The sequence below is a fragment of the Hippocampus zosterae genome, chromosome 8 (genome assembly GCF_025434085.1).
Source record: "Hippocampus zosterae strain Florida chromosome 8, ASM2543408v3, whole genome shotgun sequence".
Lineage (NCBI taxonomy): Eukaryota > Metazoa > Chordata > Actinopteri > Syngnathiformes > Syngnathidae > Hippocampus > Hippocampus zosterae.
This window is the reverse complement of record NC_067458.1, coordinates 21,827,748-21,848,857: the sequence shown is the minus strand read 5'-3', so window position 1 is coordinate 21,848,857 and position 21,110 is coordinate 21,827,748. Positions and strand designations below refer to the sequence as shown.

The following is a 21,110-nucleotide window of genomic DNA, read 5'->3' as shown; positions in this document are numbered from 1 at the left end:
ATGATCATATCATTTGTTTCGGCTTCTTGTGGTACAAACAATGGATAACAATCAGTTCAGTAGTAAAAGAACTATAATTTAAAAAATATGTCGTCCAACGCCTCCGAACGCTGTTGAAATCGCTGCTTTTTCTTTTAGCCAATCAGATTGTAGATTGTTCGGAAACTCCCTGGTGACAATGGAGTTTATCCGTCCTCTCATTGGTTGAGCCAGGTGTAGGATCTGATTGGTTAAACTCAGCTGTGCGCCGAAGCTTGATTTTCGATGGTGGGCGATATCCGACTATTATTAAAAAGTCATTTTCAAGGCGCGCCTTTCAATTAAAAAAAAAAAAAGGAATATATGAGACTTGGTTAACCAAAACAGTTTTGCTAAGTGGCTTGTTTCAATACAGACGTTTTTGGGGGAGCACTATTAGAGTAGTTATCTATGAGACGAACAACTAGCATATAGTTAGCATACACGGACTGACGGGAGCCTCCTCGTCAACATCTGTGGTGAGTATCATCTTATTTAAAATTTTTATACTTATAAAAACGATTGTGAACATAGCCATAGTTGTATAGCGTTTTTTTGTTGTTAATTTTGTACATGACAATATTTTGTGACGCCATGGCATTAGTTGGAGGTGGTTGAGCTCATCAAGTACAAACGAAAGGCCCACGTCGGAGACTCAGCGCCTGCCACTGATTGACACCAACTTGGACATTTTCAACAAGGTATGTGTGCTCACTTTTACTGTCAGTGGTTTAACTTTATGGCTGCGTGTTGAGTTATTTTGAGGGGACAGTAAATTCACACTGTTCAACAAGCTGTACACCCATTATCTCGAGGCCCAGAGGCCAGATCCGGCCTGCCAAGTCATTTTATGTGGCCCGCGAAGGCAAATCATGTGTGTCAACTTACGAAATCTGTACTGAAATGTCAAATTGTCATGTGCAATAACGTTGAGATTTTTGCAATAATGTTGTTCCACTGTTACACTCATTTGAACAAAAATTGAACCAACTATTCAACACTTTCACATTGAGCCAATGATTTATTAACTTTTTTTAATGGGATAAAATCTATACTTGCAAAACGTGCATGTTTACTTGAATAAATAAAAAAAATCTCTGTATAATCCGAAATAGATTTACCGTGTTTCGGAGAGGAGCTCAAAGCTGCTCATAGGAGTCTTTGAAAGTTGACGATCATCCCTCGAGTTAATACGGCTTATAATAAGCCTATTTGGACTAGCCTCACTGTATTTTTTTCCCCCAACAATAGAGTTGCTCTTTGCAAAAACATGACCAGGGGGGGAAAAAAAAGATGCTGATAATTTGCTTTGGCGCTTGCGTGCACCTCATAAGAGAACGGGCAAGTTGAAGCTGGTATGTGGCACCGACGACCTCACCGGGTCGACAGGTTCATCAAGTTTGGAGTGTATTCACTGAGACTGACAGACTCCTGAGTAATAGAGTACGGATACTTTTTTTTTGTTACTCTAAATTAACCTAAAGGTTTTGTTTGAATGAATTTGTCTACTCGTATTATTATGACTCTATTCTTGGCCTAGCTCCAAATGGATTTGGAACATGGTTCATGTACATGAAAAATAAATAGTCAGTAAAGGTTAAGTAGAGACTGTTCGTCCTTTCACCATCTGTGCCCAAGGCTAATGATTGCGTCGGTTGTATCCTGTGGAAAATCCCACTTTTTTTTTTTCTCCAACAGTAGTGTTTCCTGTATTGACAGAACAGAACCAAGCGACGTGGCGTACTTCAGTTTTTGTTTACTGTCTGGAAACGATCTGATCTGTGTACCATATGGGGTCATGCAGTTTGAAGAATGTGATGCAATCCGAGTCGCACATCTCTTTTACAGTTTATTATCCTGCGTGTCCAATGAAAAGTATCGACTGAAAAGTAGCTCCAAATTTCTATTTTTATTTTTTTACTTGGTTTTAAAAAAATGGAATGCTAATTCCACATTGACATTCGCCACTTTGTGCGGCCTGCAACTGGCTGGCGACCAATCTGGGGTGTACTGCTCCTCTCACCCAAAAATCAGTTGGGATAGCCTCCAACTTGCCTATTGAGAACAAACAAATCATCGTGTATTTCGTGCAGACGCCAGAAGGCATCTTTTGTGTTTTGTCGAGGTCCCACCCAATCTGTGTTGTGGCTTCGTTTTGTGTTCACCCCAAATATCAAGCATTGATTTTGCCAATTTGTCACAACACGAGTGGAAGTCATGGTGGGAGCCACAAAGGATGCTCTGTGCTGGGACAGAAAACGGGGGTGTGGGGGCAGGGGGGTCAACATCGGCTATTATTACTGAGTGTATAATTTGGATGAGGTAGCGAACAGAGGTCCGTTTGTGATGCCGGTGGCGCATACATTCAGAGAGGGCTCTTGTTTCACAGGAAGTTTGGCTGCCGCCCAGCCAGGTCACTTCCTGCTGAGGCGAGCCAGCCGCTCGGTCCGCTTCGCCACCGTTGTTGGATCTGCACCGAGCCAGAACATGTTCTCTTTTTGTCTTCAATAGGCAGCTAGTTTTAGGTAATGTGAACAGACTTGTAGGCTTGTGGTTCTCCAAGTGTGGTATGCAGGCTCCCTCTAGTGGTGGCACAAATAAAATACTGCTTAAGTCGAGTTCAGTTGTATTTAACTTTTAAGTTAAATATTTTTTGCATTTAAATCTTTAGGAACAGTTTTGAATCATCAGTCTGTAAATGGCGCAGTAAGAGTGTTCAGATTTGTATTCGATGTTCTGATGTTTTTTTTTTAAAGTAAATACAATATCCAAAAAGTATCTCATTTTGAAGGATGGCTACTCCCCATTGCCTCATGCCATAATCCGGGTTACATATTAAATTTGATAAAATATTTTACCAGTGTTAAAAATGTAATTGTTTCAAGACAAACATTTTCTGTGACATTGTGGGTCCCTGGTGAGTCCTCAAAAAAAATTGGGACATTGCACTTTGGGGTGAAATTTCAGAATGAATGAATACATTCACACGGGTGCCTTCTTCTACAACTTTCTGTGAATCGCCCAGTCTCTGTAGCAACCTGTGATGTCGTGTTCTGTAAAGCGGCTTTGTTCCATCCATGGCTCTTGTGAAAGCAGTTGAGTTGAGAGTACTCACAGAAAGGCATCTAGGTGGACATTAGATGTTTTCATAGATTGCATTTCAGAATTTTCTATTCATAAATGTCTCGTGACTGGAGTCAATTCACGCTCTTTTCTTATTACAATTGGAAAAAAAAGTGGGGAGGTGGACACCACGATGAAAACTGGAGACCGATCATGGTATTGATTTGTATTAAAGCCACATTTTATTCCATGCCTCAGTTGATTGATAATGTCTGTTAACTGTCTAATAAATAGCAAGTGTCCGCGACGTCCATATGTTCCCAGTGAGTGGAAAAAATTGAAAATATAATACAAAAAAATATATAAAAACAGACACTAGAAGTTAAGTTATTGTAAAATTATATTAACAATCAATCTTTCCTCAATTTTGAAAAAAAAGTAGAAGCAAATAAAAGACAACATAGGACAGATGTGTAAAGTTCGTAGGAGGGGGAAAAAATGAACAAAAAAAAAACATCGTCATCGCATTTACAAGACTGCTGCTGCTAAGTTTATAACGGCGCCGATTAACTTGGAATAACTGGTACAATATACGGAGTCCAAGACTGTATCAAAATTTTACATTTGAAAAATGTGGGGTGAGCAAAAAAAAAAAAGCAATTTCGAGAAGACCAGTAAAAAAAAAGAAAGAAGCAAGAGTCCACTAGGGGGCAGCACAAAGTAGAAACCTGTACACAACTCGAGTGTCTATGGAAAGATGATTGAACATTTATTCCATGTCGTTGATATCCAAGTTAAAGTATGTCAACTGCCTAGTTGGTTACTAGTTACTAGTAATTTTGCCTTACATTTAACATATCAGTTGTCCTACTAGTGTCTGTCACCTTAACCTGAAAGTGTCTTTGCTTCAATAGTAAGAACCATTCCAGGTAATTCTGACAAAGTTCTTGTATTAGTGCGCTGGAAAGTGTATTTATCCAAGTAAATAAACTGAAATTGGATATCAAGAATAGGGAATAACTGCAAATGTGGTCGCCAGATGGACTTACCGAGAAAGGTAAAAGCGGTCAAAAACAAATCGAGAAGAGAACAAAAACAAAAAATTATATTCAGCATTTTTCCCCACCAGTTGAGAGGGCGCGTGGGTTTCCATTATAAATTTTGACTAGGCTTGTGTCCAAAAAAAAAAAAAAAATCCAAGAAACCCTTAAGTGCCAACTACAGTGTTCCCCCACCAACAGAAAAATCAGCGACAACTACCCGAAGATGCCTCATGGTGGCAGCAAAGCAATATTTTTCTATTTGGCTTGGCGAATGAAACTCGCCCTTCAACATTGATTTGTAGCACCGAGGTGGCGCCAAAGCACTATTTATATCCAACAGGGTTTTGTATTGACACATGAAAGCTCCCCTCACTTCCCTTCTACATAGTTCCTTGGCAATGAGATGCTACAAAATGGCGCCTAAGCACAACCTTTTTTTTTTATATTCAACAGGGCCTTGGGCCTGAGCACAAAAATGGCAACGATCAACTCTTTATTCTAAAGAGCTGATAGTTTTTAAACATCAACAAATTACCACATAAGATGTGTATTGCCATTTAAAAAAAGGATTTTTGCTGACTTTTCCCTGCTAAGATATTCAATACAACGGACTGTAAAGCAGTCAAACGTTCTGCCTGTAATCACATCTTTATTGAATTTATTATTCGCTATGTACCGGTATGTTTTTTTTTCAAGTAATTGGCTATGGGAATCTTATTCTGAACAATACTGAAATCTGAACTGGCCTTTAAAAAAAAAAAAATGACATCGACCGGGCCCAGGTAGGTTTCTGAATATGCGGGGGAACACTGTAATTGAAATTGTCCATCAGTGAATGTTCTAAATGAGTGCGGTGGCAAGGTGGGCACATATGGCGAGCAGCACAAAAAAAAAAACAGGGAAAAGCTCACGATGCACATGTACATGTATGTACACTCTCCAGTGTTTGAAGTGGACCCGAGCGGGACAAGGGAGACACTTCCTGCACAAATTCATTCCAAAAAGAGGTAAACCATCGCTCTAGGGTGGGGTGGTACTGTATATCGGAGTACGTTTCGCCGTTGTTGAACGATCGTTTAACGAGCTACATTTGTCCCGTGAGAGAGACACGAGCCGTTTTGTTTCGCCCGCGTTTCAGCATTTCCGACGTCAAGTTTGGATCCCTGATTCTCTGCTGATACGTTTGGCCGTGTCTGATCGGAGGGAGGCGTGGGGGTTTCGAATCCTTGGAATGATGGCAAATTACGAAGGGTAGGGCTGGCAGGGAGGGGTGGGGGAGGAGAGAAAGGGGATGTGGGTGGGTCACACACTCATCGTCATGGTCGGAGAGTACTGCAGAAAAAGAGAAGAGTTAGAAAATCGTTTACTGACCATGTATAGTAAGGCATTTTTAGCCCAAAAAAACGACCATGTATAGTAAGGCGTTTTTCGATGAAAAAAAACATGTATATATTGTAAGGCGTTTTTAGGCCCAAAAACGACCATGTATATATAGTAAGGCGTTTTTCAACGAAAAAAAACGACCATGTATAGCAAGGCATTTTTATCCGAAAAAATCCCGACCATGTATAGGAAGCATTTTTCGACGACAAAAACCATCATAAGCATGTCAAATATATAATCAGCTCTATTTTGTCCTGTAAACTGTATTCTCCAGGTAGTGGCACCAGGCATTAAAATGAAAAAGAACTTTGACTCTGTACTGTTATGTGTTCGCATTAAGCTAACAGGATTGCGTTCGACGAAATAACGTTCTGGTTGAACATTCGTGTTGAAATGATTCCAGTCAAAATACATTTTGTTGGCTGGCTACTTTACGAGTCAAAAGTTGAATTACATTTTTTTTTGGGTGCAATGAGACATGCAGTCGATCTTTAGTATCTTTTTGTGTCATTTAATTTGACTAGTATTACACCGACAGCCGAACATTTCTCCCACCTGTGAGGAGCATTTCCATAGGGTGATGGGGGGGGCTTGGAGTTTTAAAGCACCGCTAAAAACTACAGTCATCGTAGAAACGGTGCCACGGGTTACAGATTTCCATTCGAGTATTTGACTGCGTATGTGCGATGCGTTGCTTGGCAACCTGATCAACTCTTATTGCCTTTGCACAAGATTCTATGCATTCATAATCATCGTATTCTGATTGAATTGCTCGGATTGTATGGATTAAAACGTGAGTGCAGAAACATATTCTGCTTCAAAGTGGCCTGTAGACGAGCCACGCGCACGCCACCGACGATAATCCGTACAACTTCCCGATCCACCGTGTATGTCAATTTTTAAAATGGGTCGCTGTGAAATTTACATCTCGTGAAAACTACACAATGCGGAAATTAGAAGTGCCCGTTGACTTCACCGAATTACGCCTGTTTGGTGGTTGCGCACAAATGACATTAAAAGTGCACGTTAAAAACAAAAAAACGAGCACAAAAAGTTTGACTAAGTGGCACCGAAGAGGTTGTGACCTACGTTCTCGCTCTGAAATGAGTGGAGGAAGTTCCCACTCAACTCCCCGTCATCTCTCGGTGTCCCGGGAGGATTGCTAATGCCACTTAAATTGTTTGGAGAATTCTAGGAAGAAAAAAAAAAGAGCATGAAACTTATTGTGTGTATGGACAGAGAGACCGTTTGATGACACGGGTGGGTGCAACACTTGCCTTGTTCATTCCGTCCAAATCACCAGAGCCTAAACGGCGGGGGAAAAAAAACGTCAAGATAGGGAAATGTTAAGTAATAGGCCGTGGGAGGAATTGGGGCCCAACCAATATGGATTTCTGGATATTGAATAAAACATTTTTGGTCCCTTAACACTAAGCACAATAAAATAAAATACATCTACATTACTTTCGTATGCGATTTTACAACTGGAAGAAAAACCAGCTAAATAGGCTGATGTTTTTGCCAATTTATATTTGGGGTGGGTGGAATGTTTGAACATTTAAAACCAACAACAAAAAAATGCTGATTCCAAAAGAGCTAACTAATGTCAGCTAATTAAATTATCCCGCCAATTAATTTGTGGGAAGTAACACAGTACAATACAGTTATTGTGCCTTAGTAGTAGTTTCTCAGGTACTTGAGTTGAACACGGTACCGTCTTCTCCTACTTTCGCCAGTCCTTTTTTTTTAAGGATCTATATTGCTACTCAAGTGCAGAATACTTTTGCCACTCCTGGCAATATTTAATGTGTTGTGCAAGCGGTGTTACCTAGTGACCCGTTCATGTGGTGTGGTTCCATCCCAGCCATGGCTCCCAGAGGTCCATCAGAGCCGGGGCCCATGGGGAACTGAAGCGGAAACGCAACGTGTGGGATTACATCGCCGCTGTAAGGCCAGCAAACGAGCTCCGGAACAAAGCAGCTACAGTGAAACCTTAAAGCGGCAGCCCATGAGGTTTATTCTCATCGCTTTGCCGTTAGTTTGCATGACATTTCCAAAGAAGCAGCCATAGAAATACAAGAAACATGGTGAGTGAATTAAAAAAAAAAGAGCGTTTATTTTTACTGTTTACGGATAAGCCGTTATTTGTTAAAATTGTTAATTTACCGGTAATTTGGGGGCGAGAACGGATTAATTTTATTTCTATTCATTTCAATGTGAAACATTAACTCGATTCATAAAGAGACACCAATTAAGTTCATAACTTTAGGTTCCACTGTATCACCTAAAATATTGCCTTTATAGCCAAAAAGGAGGTTAATAATGATTTTTATTTCAATTTTCGACCCATCGGTTTTCTGTCATGTTTGTCCCTGGTTGGATTGCAGGTGAACTTGATCCTATTCTAGCTGCTTGCCAGTCAATGACGTCTCGGGTAGACGCGTCACCCACGTCACCACTTGTGCCGCCTCAGTTCCATTCTCACCATAACTTACATTATTTCGATTGCCGGGTCCAGTGTTGATCATGGTGTACAAATTGTCGCCGGAATTGTTGGAGTCTGTTTTTAAAAAATACAAATAAAGAGTCACGTGACCTGTGGCGAAAAATAGATGAGTATGTGGATACGTGCGTAAGAAGTAGTCACCTGCGGGGCTGGGCATGATGGGAGTCCCTGGTGGTCCTCCTCCAGATGCTCCCTTCAGAGAATATGAATTGTGTCATGAAACATTTGCCGGGAAAAAAAAGTGATTTGGCTTCAAAAATGTTACGCTAAAAGAGCAAAGATGTCCTCTTACCCCGTACGCGCCGGGAGACGGTGATGAGTAAGGCATCTGTAACCAAGAAACATAGACCATACTGACCACGGATGGAAAAAAACGAGCACAAGCCGTGTACCTCGAAGTGTCGTCATTGATCATTGCATCATCCTAATCGTGTTACGGTTCGATATGCGTGAACAAAAGATGTAACTGCCGTTTGAACCGGCGCTTCCTTGTCTTTACTCTTGTGAAGTTGTGTGTACTCACAGAATTAGCATTGTTAGGATTGGGCCATGGCCGACCAGTCCCCGGCCCCCTGGAAGGCAAAAAGGAGCGTTAAACTTGGCTGCAGCACTCGCGATTGAAGAGAAGTGGAGGTAAACTGAAGGCTCACATGTTGACTCCTGGCATGCCGGGACCCATGGTGTTGTGCGGGGGCCTCCTCATCCCGCCACCAAAGTTCTGAAAAGACGGTATTGTTACTCGACACAGGTTGGTAACTCATGTTTGGAGCCAATAGTCATTTGCAGGCAAAAGCAAAATATTGGCATCGAAATTTTGAATCGGAGAAACTCAAACACTTAGCAGGGTTCAAATGCCTTTCAACAAATGCTTATTAAAATATGTTTTCAGGTGTGCAATGTGAGTGGGGGGGGGGGGGGGGGTTTATTCGCTTAGGTGACAAAAAGTGGAGTGCGTTCCCAGCCTCGGCAGGAGGTCAGTGAAAGTTCAATGAAAATTTCCATTCTGTATTTTTGGCACTGTAAGCGAAACTTTTTTTTCCAGTGTTTGGCTGTTTCTGCGACTTGTACTGGGGTGCAACTTGGACATATTAAAATTAGAGCTCGAACTGACATCCAAAATTCCCTTTCCACCAACACGTTGACGGCAGCAAATGAGTTCCGATTGAAGTGCATGTTTGAGAATCCAAACAGTGGAACATTTCCTTTTTAGTTTAAAATGGCTTACCTTAGAGTGAAGGTGGCGGTAATGCACCAAAAGTATTTGTCAACCACCAAAAGAAAGTACAAGAAATTGAATAATGGAGGAAAAAAAAGTTAAGTCGTCATGGTACCTAAGGTGTGACATATTGCTAGTTTAGCGTGCGGCATCCACCACCTTACTTTTTACAGCAACAAAAGCTGTAATAGCCAATTCGGATTCTACCTCTAGCTACAACGCAACCCAGGAGCTCTCAATAACGACACATTGGGGGGGGGGGGGGGGGGGCGTTCTCCATTGTTGTAGTATTACAATTTGATGAACAAATAGAAGGAAAGCCCACGTGAATCACTAGTAGCCATTTTGACGACAATAATTTTGTTTTAGTTTTAGCAAACCAAAAAAACTACTGCACCTGCGGGCCGGGCCCCATGGGCCCCATTCCTCGAGGGCCGCTCATTCTCTGCATGGGCCCCAAGTTAGGATGACCTAGTGGGATGAAGACAGTTGATATGAGGACAACAGAAATTTTAAAAAACGTCCTTCTCTACAGTTGTGTAAGCAAACGCTACTGGCCACTAGCTGAGACAATACGATTTTACAGAGATTAATGAGAGAGGAAATGGGAATGTTTCTTACCTTGTGGTCGTGTCGGGTCCATATTAGGCAACATGGGATGTGGGCCTGGTCCTCCACCTGGCGGCTGCGAGGGAGAAATTCATTACGTGACTTTGTCATTTGTACTGCGGTTAAGCAGCAAATTATTCACACGAGTATGTTGAGGCGCAGTGTAGATGTCCAATGACAGATACCATGACAGAAATCCACCAACCACCACCGTTAACAATAGAAATTCAACTTGGTAATTTAGAATTCTTTGGTAAATGGGAACTTGTTTTTCCAATTGTCTCATTTATTCTAAAATGGCAATCCATCTATATTTAAAGTTTTACGTTGCTTTGAGCTGTTGTTTGTTCCAAAGTGGTACAACACAAAATTCCCTAAATTCATGAATATTTGTAACTCTGTCGTCTCAGGCTGAACTGAACGTTTTGTTTATTCTTCTTTTCCGTTTGTGTGTTTGACTTCTACCTGGTTTGCCATCCTGATGGGGGGACCTCTCGGGCCGCCGGCAAAGCGAGGCGACATGAAGGACTGCGACACAGACAAGACATTTGCGTGAGATTTCGAGTCAAACCCAATGCGCTTGCTTCCTTCGTTCTGTCAAGCCATCGGCGCTGAGACAAAAGAGCAAAGCGTGAAGCGGCGAGCGCTTCGAGCCGGCAACCTCGAAATGACTGCGCACAGCAAAATAGAGAACAAGGAGGGCCAAAGAGGGAAAGGGAGCGTTACCTGACTGTGGGGTCCCATCATATTGTTAGGGGGAGGAGGCTGAGGGTGAGGAGAGCCCTGGGGACCGGGAGGACCCTGCGGCATTGCACAAAAATGACGGCAAGATGGAGGAAGGGGGGTGGGTGAAGAGAGAAAGAGGGGCCAAGACAGAAACAGAGAAGCGGGGTTACTGCGGGGCAAGAGGACAGTTAAGAGATGCGAGAGATGCAAAAATGAAATAAAAAAAGAAAATGCAATGACGAAATAAGCTTGCCATCATGTTCCAAACACAGTCAGGGAAACTAAGCAGAGAGCAGCAAGCATGTGAGGTAGAGGATGTGGGCGCTCTTGCTTGTCAATCAAGGAGCGGAGGAACCTTGCTGTATGCAGCATGTTATCAACGCTAATCCCCCCCGCCCCCCACACCCTGCCCTTCTCCCCCAACAAAAATAATGGCATCAATTAGCCGCGCCGTACAATTAACCTTCCAACGCTTAACGCTCACACATACACCGGGGAAAGACAATGCTGCTGATCTGAACGAGAACGAAGCGAACCCATTTTGAGACTCTTCCGACAGGTTCCGGTTTGTGTCTACACGTGTGTGTGCTCACGTCAGTGTCAAAATGTTTGTCACCAAAATTAGCATGAAACACATATTGAGTCATCGTCACAGCCGCTTGTGCAGTTATGTAATTCACCCTTCAGGAGACATTTTGTGCCATTCTGTTTTTGTTAAAAAAAAACAAAAAACGAATAATTCAATCAGCATGATCGTTGTCAGTTTAATGTTTTTGAGTACATTGATGGTCAGCATTAATTCATTTTTTTTTTTTTAGTTTCATTATGTCCTGAAAGGGGCGGCCCGGTAGTCCAGTGGTTAGCACGTCGGCTTCACAGTGCAGAGGTACCGGGTTCGATTCCAGCTCCGGCCTCCCTGTGTGGAGTTTGCATGTTCTCCCCGGGCCTGCGTGGGTTTTCTCCGGGTGCTCCGGTTTCCTCCCACATTCCAAAAACATGCGTGGCAGGCTGATTGAACACTCTAAATTGTCCCTAGGTGTGAGTGTGAGTGCGAATGGTTGTTTGTTTCTGTGTGCCCTGCGATTGGCTGGCAACCGATTCAGGGTGTCCCCCGCCTACTGCCCGGAGACAGCTGGGATAGGCTCCAGCACCCCCCGCGACCCTAGTGAGGATCAAGCGGCTTGGAAGATGAATGAATGAATGAATGTCCTGAAAGGTGAAAACCTTAATCGAGTTCACTTACTATTAAAAAAATGTTTAGGTAAAATGACTTTTTTTTTTAAATAGGGACAATGGAATATATTTGAAGACTTTGTAAGATTTAATATCACTGCTTCATTCCACACAGTTATCCAACGCGTCGAGCTCCATGAGATATCGATTCCAGAGTAGGCGCGGCATACTTCCATTTCTCCATTAGGGGGGAAAACGTCCAGGCCACGCCTGCCTGTTTACAGCAGCAGACGGGCCAGTGCATAATAAGCGCCTATGACGTTTACGACAAGTTGACTAAGCAGCGTCAAGGACGGCGGCAAGCAGGAGCACTTCTGCGCTCTCCGGGTACACTGGCATGAGATGCAAAACAAGAGCTGCGTTCATGATTTGGTTCGGACAATAGAGGATTTTCATTTTGATCATATGGTGACCACAGCTTTCACTGTAATGCAGTAGGATAGCGTGTGTTTACTCACATTTGACTGGAAGGTATACAAAATGCACAAAAAAAACCCCAAATAATAATAAAACCAGCTTCTAGTATCTATCCATTCCAATTGCCTCCAACTGGGATCACCTTTTTTTAGTAAGGAAACCAATGTCATCACGATCCAGCTCATTTTTCCTCGCAGAAATTAAGATTAGTAGTCGCTTTTGTGGAGTAGTCACTAGAAGGGTCAAAAGTGGCTAAATATAAAATTGCTACATTGGTAAAAGTAAGCTTTTGTTGAACTTGGAGCAAATATACCACAAAAAAAAGAAGTTCCATCTTTTTAAGGCTAATTTAAGGAACAGACATAATACAAAATATTTTAAAAAGCAATTATCGCCACATTGTAACAGTCATGTAAAAAAAAAAAAGCTTGGAAACAAAGTAATCGGATGTTCCTCGGGCACAAGAAGTGTTAAAAAAACGGATCCAAAACAGCTATTAACTTAATGAACAAGAGAACACATTTAAGATGACTCAATATGTGTTTATGCTAATTCAGTGAAAGACATTTGGACACTGTGAGCAAGCACACCCGTAAACAATTAAAAAAAAACACGTAATCCAACCGGAGAGACACAAAATTGGATCGCCTTGTTCGCTTTTAGACCATTGGTATTATCGACGTGCAGACAGCGTAAATGATCGGTTTATTTCTGTCGGCAGCCAAGCGTTCGGCGAGGGCAATGCACGTCAGCGAGGAGGCGTTTTGAATGGTGGAACACGTAAAAAGTATATATATATATATATTTTTTAAAACAACCAAACATGCATTCCAACTCCTGCTTTCAGTGAAGGCGAGTGACGGACTCACCTGGAAAAATCCAGGCGGCATGGGTCCTCCTGGCATGCCATCACCCGGGGGCATCCCTCCCATGACGGGGCTGGGGGCCGCCGCTGCACTCTGGGGAATGGAAGACCACAAAATGACAAGTCGGTAGGCCCTTGTCACACCAAGTACAGGTTCATTTCCTACAGATGTGAAGTGTGTGTGGGGGGGGGGGGGGTTCACTGTACTTGGCGGCAGTATAAACGGTAAAAACATTGACGTGAGTTCCATGAGGTGAATCCCGACCCCCCCTCGGACCCCCCGCTGATCCAGGATGTAGTGAATGAGATAAGCATCAGGAGGGAATCGGTGAGTCAGTGGCTCCAAAGTGCTGCAACACAGCAGTGGCATACCCGGACCGATTTCCTGCACAAACCGCAGGCCTAATTCGCTAATGTGCCATTTGCTTTGGTCACACAGTCCTAATTGCCTGGGTTTAGCTTCCTTGTCACGAAGGCAACATGAGATGCGCTAATGTCTTCTCAAGCGGCCGTGTTTGTTTGGCTTCCAAATAGAAGCGCCGCAACAGGAGAAAGAAAGCCCCTTTCGGCTCCATTTTGGTGGCCCGGTTAGGACGCCGACCGTGAGCGATTACGACGGCGAATGGAAGGACGGTTGTACGATCAGCCCCACTCAAATATGCAAACACTGTCTGGAGCCCTCCAGCACTAAAGACATTACTGGTCAACAGCCAACACGCTGCCTGTATCGACTGCACCCCTCCCCCCTAATTATATCTGAGCAGGCTGCCACTGCAGGGCCACTGTGAAATACCTCGGCCGGGAGAGAAGTGAGGCCAGAAAGAAGTCAAGACCTCAGCACCTCAATGATGTGCAAACAAACACGCATTTTGGTAAGTCTTTACACATTGACGTTATAGGATAGTGAAGGGGTCTCGGGATTTTTGTCACCATTGGAGACTCCAGTGACTCTTGACAGATGCACTGCCTGCAAAACAAACCCTTCGAGAACAGCAATACCATCAAATTTGACCCCAAACTGAAGACGGACTGCCTTCTCAGGTCCTAATATGTCCCGCTAACGTTGACAGATATGTTTGGAGGCCTAATGAAAAGAACCCAGTGGGGCCCTAAACGAACCCCGTCTTGGAGTCGATGCTGTGGAACAGGGGGGAGGCTTGGGGGGGGGACAGATGTCTCGGACCTGCCGGCGGGGGCTATGAGCTCTTATCTGAAGCCTTCCTGACAGCTTCCTAGGGGACCTCTTGAAGACAGACTCTCCCCCCCCTCCTCAGTAGGCGCGATTTAGCTTGTGCGTGTGCACACTTCCAAAAGCCTGCTGGCCTAAATGGTCTCATGCCCCTTGAATCACTGGAGCAGGCTAGACAACGTCAAAAACCAACATACACGAAAAAAGCATTTAAAAACTGTTTGAGAAAACTACTCTGGCACTGATAATTCACTGATAAACTGATAAAACTCAAAATATCTTGAAGTCGAAATTTTTTTTCTCTGAAATTCACGTGCTGCATCATGGGATATATTCCTTTTCTCTTGACCATCGATTGATAAAGAATATATACCTGTGAGTATTGTTATATCGTCCGTCTACATGTATTGCTGCGCTGTTTGTGTCCAACTATCAGTTGCTCAAAGCGTTCTAACGCCACCTCCATACTAGTTTTTTTGTTAACCCATCCAAGACATTTTGCATCATTTGTTAGCATTATGTTCAATGAACTTGCAAAATGTCAAGTTTACCAATAAGTACCGCATCTCTAAATGTCAAAATCATTTTGGGGCACGCTATCGTGGATTGTCAGTGATTCCGAGCAGAGTCTTTCGACTCCAATAAATGGGATGAGCAAGAAATGTTAAGGGAGACCACCCAATTGTAGACTCTGGACCGAGCCAGGTCTTAACAGCTCCTCTTCTTCCATTAGAAACAACAGTGCAAAGAAAAAAAAAGGCTTCGTGTTTAGTTTGTAAATGTTTAACCATTACTCAACGTCGTAAAAGCTAATCCCGGAACCCGACTGGACGCTCGGGTCCTGCCGCCACCCCCCTCTCGCCTAGTGTCAGGGCCTCTTGGTGGATGCTGGGCATATGCCACGGTGCCACTCCCCCTTTTCTTCTTTCACCAATCTGGCCCTCGCCTCCCGTGACAGCCATCAATCAGTCACTGACGCCATGGCGACGGGGCCCCTCGGGGAGCATTCAGCATCGCCGGCGTGAATACACCAGGGGCTTTACGAGCACCGGCGGCCGACGAAGCAACGCGCGCAAACGCACCTCCCCCACACCGAGACAATGGCTATGCTCCAAGCACTAGTACTGTCCACACATACGATAGCCTGACCCCCCCCCCCTCCCCCCAGTCCCTCCTTGACATCTACAAATGCCCAACATCAGTGTGAAAGGCAACCTCAAGATGTCGGGGAATGAAAGACACAAAGTCTCCAAGCACCCTGATCTCTCACTCTCCCAAAGATACCAGAATTTTTCCTCTGCATGACATTTAGAGGCGGACACCTTCGCTCTCGCTTCCGATTCTAAACAGATTTTTTTCCCCATGACAGTCGTTGACAGTAGAAAGGTTATTTTCAACCGGGATTGTGGTATGCTGCAGATTTCTGTCGTCATCCATGAAAGAACTGTAATATTATTATCTTTGAGTTAAATCGAAATAAGGAATCTTGTAAACATCTTAATTAGTTGTTTTTTTTTTAAAGGAAAAATGTAAATCTATTTTTGTAAAAGTTGCATAACTATCACAATTTGTGAATTTTTTTGTATGGTCAAAAAAAGATAACTGAAATATTCCTTTTGTTTTAATTCGGTTTCATCGATAATCGGAAAAACTTTTAAACAGATTTCTCGATCATTCAACTAATCATTCATTGCAGTCCTCTTGTCTTGCAACAGAAAACAAACTGATCAAGAAATGGAGCAAGCACTGGCTTTGGGTGCACTCGGAAGTCGGGATACCAACTGTGCTCCGCGCTCGCTTTCAAAACCACGGGACACAAAGCGAATGTGGAAGAAAGTCGGTTTCAAGCGAAAACGCTCGGTGAGCGATGGCAAGGCATGTCGTTTTGTAAAGGCCAGCGTGCCGCCGCAAATGCTTCACGAGCTCCCGGGTCACCAGCGAGACCAGGAGGCCGGTTACCGTGACAACTATCTACCAAGAGACAAACCCACGTCGCCATTTTAACTAGCCACCCCCCCCCCTCTTCCTGCCTGATGAGTCAACCCCCCCCCACACACACACCCCGCTCCAAGGCCCCGAGCACTGGTGGGTGATCGTCCTTTTCTGCTGATGCCGTGAAAAGTGTTCTAATTGACAGTAGCTCATGAGCAAAAAAAAAAAAGAATATGACCACCCCTGGTAAAACCTTCCAAAACGCATCATCATCATAAACAGGATGCACCGTTACAAAAGTGTCACGCTTCACACGTTGTGTGAATCTAATCGGGATCTCCTCTCGCCGCGAATCAATCGAGATCCTTCTATAGCGGGTGAATATGCCTCAACGTGTAGTGACATGTCTGAACTCGAGCCACGCTGACATCAGCATCGTTTTTCCCAGAAACCAAGTCGGCTCCTCCTTTGGGTGCGTCACCAACGGGGCAAGATAACCATTCAAAAGCATTAAAGGTATAAACAGTGCAAAGACGATACATTCCAATTTACAAATTAGGCATCATGGAATAATTACAGCATCAGGTAAAAAAAATTTGAAATTTTTCTCTTTTTTTTCTTCAAATCATTTTTTTTTCTTACCTCCATTCAACACATGATTTCAAATGGGCAGTGCAGAAAATTGCTGGCATTATTGTTGTACTCTAACTTATAATTGACAGATTTTGGTTCACGTCAGATTTAGGAGAAGTTGTGAACTCCAATCCAAGTAGATAAACGGCCCTTTGTGTGAATTCATGGTTGGTGCGGCTTTATTTTAGTGTCAGACTAACCTTTAAACCCCAAACATTTATGTATAATAAATCTGACATTGTTTATTGTCATGGAGTTTCATTTATTGCTTGTGCTAGTGAAAAGGTTGCATAAGAGGAAAAATATCACACATTAAATCACAAATTGAGAATTTTAAAAAAATTATTGTTCAAAATTGTTCACTCCAAATTTAAAGCACGGGAGGACAAAAAATATGCTTATAAGCTCCCTATATTACAGAATTTCACCTACCTGGAACGTATCCCCCCCCCCCCACAACACCATCACTTCACTGCAGTCAGGCATAAAACTGCCGAAATTTGGTCAATTTCCTGTTTTGTTTTGTTTAAACAAATGGATATTATTGTTCAGCTCTGCGTGGGTGTATTATTTTTTATTGACCAATGAAAAGTGTTATGTAACGGCTCGACAAACATGCCAATTTGCTTTTTCCCCTGACAAGTGACATGGCAGATTTCTGCCAGACACTGGCGACGTTTTATCTATATGTGCCTCGTTTTTTTTTTTTTTTTACCTCGGGCGGCATTGCATTTGGTAACGGCCTACTCACATAGTCGTGGAAGGCTTTGGCTTCACTGGAGTGGTCACATGTCTCTCTCCTCTCCGGCGCAGCGCAGTACAAGTCCCAGAATACACTGTGGAGGACACGTGGTGGCGTGAGACAAACACCAGCGCGTAAACAAGCCCCGGACGTGTTTACACGGGGGAGACGAGATCACCATTGCTTACCACCACCAGGAATGCAGGAATCCTGGGGGTTCTCCGAGTGTTATGTTCTTCTCCCATCGTATCTAAGGAAGACGTTTTGCAAATGTTAACACACTTTAGATTCAATCATTTAAAAAAAAAAGAGATTCTGTGTGAGGAATCACTCGCTAGCCACCATCTAGTACCCTTTATAGTGAATTAGCCATTTCCCCCCTAAAACTATTTTTGATTTGATTGCAGAGTTTAGTCCGTTTATTTTTATAAATGTATTTATAATATGTATTGATTCAGGAGTAGGGCTGTGATTCCAAGTGTGGCATGGAAAAAAGTAGGGATGGATGAGTACCCATACCAGGTATCGGTATCAGGCACATACTAGTCTTATTTGAAGGGATCGGCGACTCACGGAGGTTGCCGATACCAGTCACAGATAATTTAGGCAAAAAATTTAATTTGACATTAAATCCTCCTCCACAATAGTTACCGCTATACTGTACATATCGGTCTGAAAAAAAAGGGTTTTCGTACATCCCTGGGAAAAAGTCAAATGGAACTTGAGTCGAGGGGTGGGGGGGCAAATTGATGAAAACAATGTATTTTTGTTCTGTCAATGCCAGTGATGTTTACTGACAGGCAGAACTGGTAAGTGCTCTTCTACTTGACGGCAATTAACCTGTGTATCCAGTTCTTGTGATATTTCCGTTTGGTCTTCGGCCGTGACATTTTTTTCTAGTGTAAAATGTGTTTTGGTTCAATCAAGTTTGAGGGGGGAAAACAGGACTGGGGAACTATCCTAAAGACAGCTAAAGTGAGAATATCCACAAAGGGCGCACGCACCTCTGACAAAAATGTCTGTGCAGACTTTTGGGCTCCTATGTGAAGCAAATATTCATAGACGTAGAGAGCCAACCTGCGGAAAACAAATGACGATTTTAATTCAACTCTCAAACACAGAAAAGCAAATAGAGCAGAGAAGGTAGCAAGTGCACTACGTTATGCTCTTTATTTCATATCCATCTTAAGGGCCATGTACTGGAAACCACTTTGTCTTCACTTGTAAGGCAATTCAGCGCACTCGTAAAATAACTTACCGGTAGTTATAATGTGCCACTTTTTGCCACTACAAGAACCTTACACCAGACATTAAATAACAAAAATGTAGATGTGATTGACAGCACCCTAAAAGGTTTAAAACTCTACTTGCTAAGATGTTATGTTATGCCAAGATGTTTTTTTTCCAAAAATGCCTTTTAGGGTTTTATTTTTTTTAAATGTTGTGCATTTCTTGTGCCCACATATAAGAAAGAAACATCACCGCAAGTATTGTCGAAAGTGGTACTAGTATTGGAAGAAACTTCCCCTGCTGATGTGTTGATTGTTTCACTCGTGAGGACAGAGCATACTACTACATGGACCTCAAGCTAAGTATCCAGAATATAAAAATTCAATATCCTTTATTTGGAGGCTACTAGCGTGACACCTGCTTTCTCGGAGTAGCATTACTAATCCAGAACAGTAGTTTACCATTTTTCTTCTACTCATAACATTTAACAGTGTCCTAGTAAGCCAAATGAGGCCCTAGTAGAGGCGGAAAAATAGTGGCAAGACAGTCATTCCATTTACACTACTGCACACTAGTACTAGTGTGCTGCACTGTTTTACTAGTGAGGACAAAGAGTGAACTAGTACTGTCCATGAAAATTGAATTGACTAAATGCCCAACCGACTTTAGGTGAAGCATTTTTGTGCTCCTTGCACGGTCCAGGAGGTTACCAGCATGACGCATGCCTACGAGTGCTGCCTAGTCGTGTTGTTAGTGGAGCCGAGTACCGGTAGTTCACTAACAATGCTTTATTTCAATACATATTAGTAAACCAAAAGTAGCACCAGTAGCAAGGTAAAAAACAACGTTGCTGGCAAGCCCTGGTAGTTATATTAGTGCGCCAAAAATGCCGTACTAGTGAAGACACAGAGTGCACTAGTACATGGCTGGAAAACAAGAGCACCGAATAAATGCTCAAACGTCTTCCCATACTAGTGCAGGCCTTTTGAACAATGGCTGCCAAGCAGGCTGTGGCATAAACACTTGCAGGATCTCAAATACAAAGTGTGTGGGGGTAGAAAGCAACAGCATATGGTGCAGAAAACACACAAAGCGTATACAAGGAAGCCTTGGCAAGAAGGCAAATGATCCAAAGCCAGGTTAGCTTGCAAACAGCTCCACACAAACCGATGTAGTGTGCAGCCAGACGATGTTATTGTTTTCTACCTCTCGTTTCGAACCAAAATGTCACACTACTGCTCGTTATTCGAGTCGCTATTTCTACAAGGATTTGGTAGTTGCAAAATTAGGAAAAAAATGTAAACTAAATTGGAAAAAAAAGAAAAAGACGGCGATAGTAGACGAGGCGGTTCATTCAATTCCTTTCTCGCAAGCAGGAAATCGCCGTTTGCTAGCCTGTCCAGCGAACAACAGGCAAGTTGCGAGAGGAGGAAAAAAAACAGCACATTCGTCACTGTTTCTTGCCTTACTTTTCTCGTGCTTGGACGTCCGAGGGCACCGGTGTTCCTTTGCCTTTGGGGAACATTGTTTCTCGCGGAAGAACAGTCAGCTTACTTGCTTATTTTTTGGTTGTTTTTTCCCTCGCCACTCTATTTCATCTGTCGGTTCATCGCGACCCTCTCGCACGCCAACCGCACTACACTGGTCCTCCTTACCAGATAACTCAACCGAGCATGGTCCAAACAAGGGGCGGGGTCAAAGGCGGGCCTAACGCGTCGATTGATAGACTTACTGGCCAATAGACGTGTGGGATGTTATTTAAGGTCGACCTCCTTGTATTCAAGTTGAATCAATCCCCTTAGGCAACACTTTATTTTATTTTAACCATTTCACTCGTTTTAAAAGCTCATCATATTAAAGAATATGTACGGCATTTCACAAAAGTGATTCCACCCCTCACATGTTTGTAAATATTGAATTACTAGTGTACACCGTGCTTCAATGTACCCTCCTCAGTGTTCAATTGGTTTGATAGAGTAAATTTACTGTCCTGTCAAAATAACAGAAGCGAGGACACTCCTAAGCGAAACTGCCAAAAGTATGTGGTAAGTGTCAATGATGTGTGTGGCCAACATTATTTTACAACACTGCTTTAACACTCTACTTCCATGTAAATTTACTGTCCCCTCAAAATAACTCACCGCACAGACATTAATGTCTAACCTGCTGGGAACAAAAGTGATTTCGCACCGAGGTAAAAATTTCCAAATTGTGTCTGAAGTGACCAACATGAATTTTCCAGCCCTGCCTTAACCCACTTATCCACAGGGTTCCCCGGGGTTCCTGGTTACATCAGCATGTAACC

At 43.0% G+C, this 21,110-nt stretch overlaps 1 protein-coding gene and 1 long non-coding RNA gene across 3 annotated transcripts; one reads left to right on the top strand and one right to left on the bottom strand.

Moving 5' to 3' along the window:
- The first annotated feature begins 206 nt into the window (after positions 1 to 206).
- LOC127605535 (uncharacterized) lies at positions 207 to 4,024 on the top strand. Its single transcript, XR_007963606.1, has 2 exons — positions 207 to 497; positions 623 to 4,024. It is a non-coding gene; the product is annotated as an uncharacterized LOC127605535 (long non-coding RNA).
- Positions 3,301 to 20,485, bottom strand: LOC127605512 (single-stranded DNA-binding protein 3-like). Of its 2 annotated transcripts, XM_052073092.1 has the most exons (18): positions 20,275 to 20,485; positions 18,580 to 18,652; positions 17,764 to 17,825; positions 17,585 to 17,669; positions 13,084 to 13,173; positions 10,565 to 10,639; positions 10,304 to 10,366; positions 9,851 to 9,914; positions 9,627 to 9,700; positions 8,664 to 8,731; positions 8,537 to 8,585; positions 8,306 to 8,341; positions 8,155 to 8,206; positions 8,003 to 8,067; positions 7,336 to 7,414; positions 6,785 to 6,813; positions 6,597 to 6,698; positions 3,301 to 5,456 (listed from the first exon to the last, which is right to left on the bottom strand). In XM_052073092.1, exons 1-18 carry the CDS (start codon positions 20,328 to 20,330, stop codon positions 5,427 to 5,429), a joined length of 1,152 nt encoding a protein of 383 aa, XP_051929052.1. In that variant the 5' UTR covers positions 20,331 to 20,485; the 3' UTR covers positions 3,301 to 5,426. The 2 variants fall into 2 exon arrangements, with proteins under 2 accessions (XP_051929052.1, XP_051929053.1); XM_052073093.1 differs by lacking the exon at positions 10,565 to 10,639 and having other exon boundaries at positions 20,275 to 20,483.
- Positions 20,486 to 21,110: the final 625 nt, after the last annotated feature.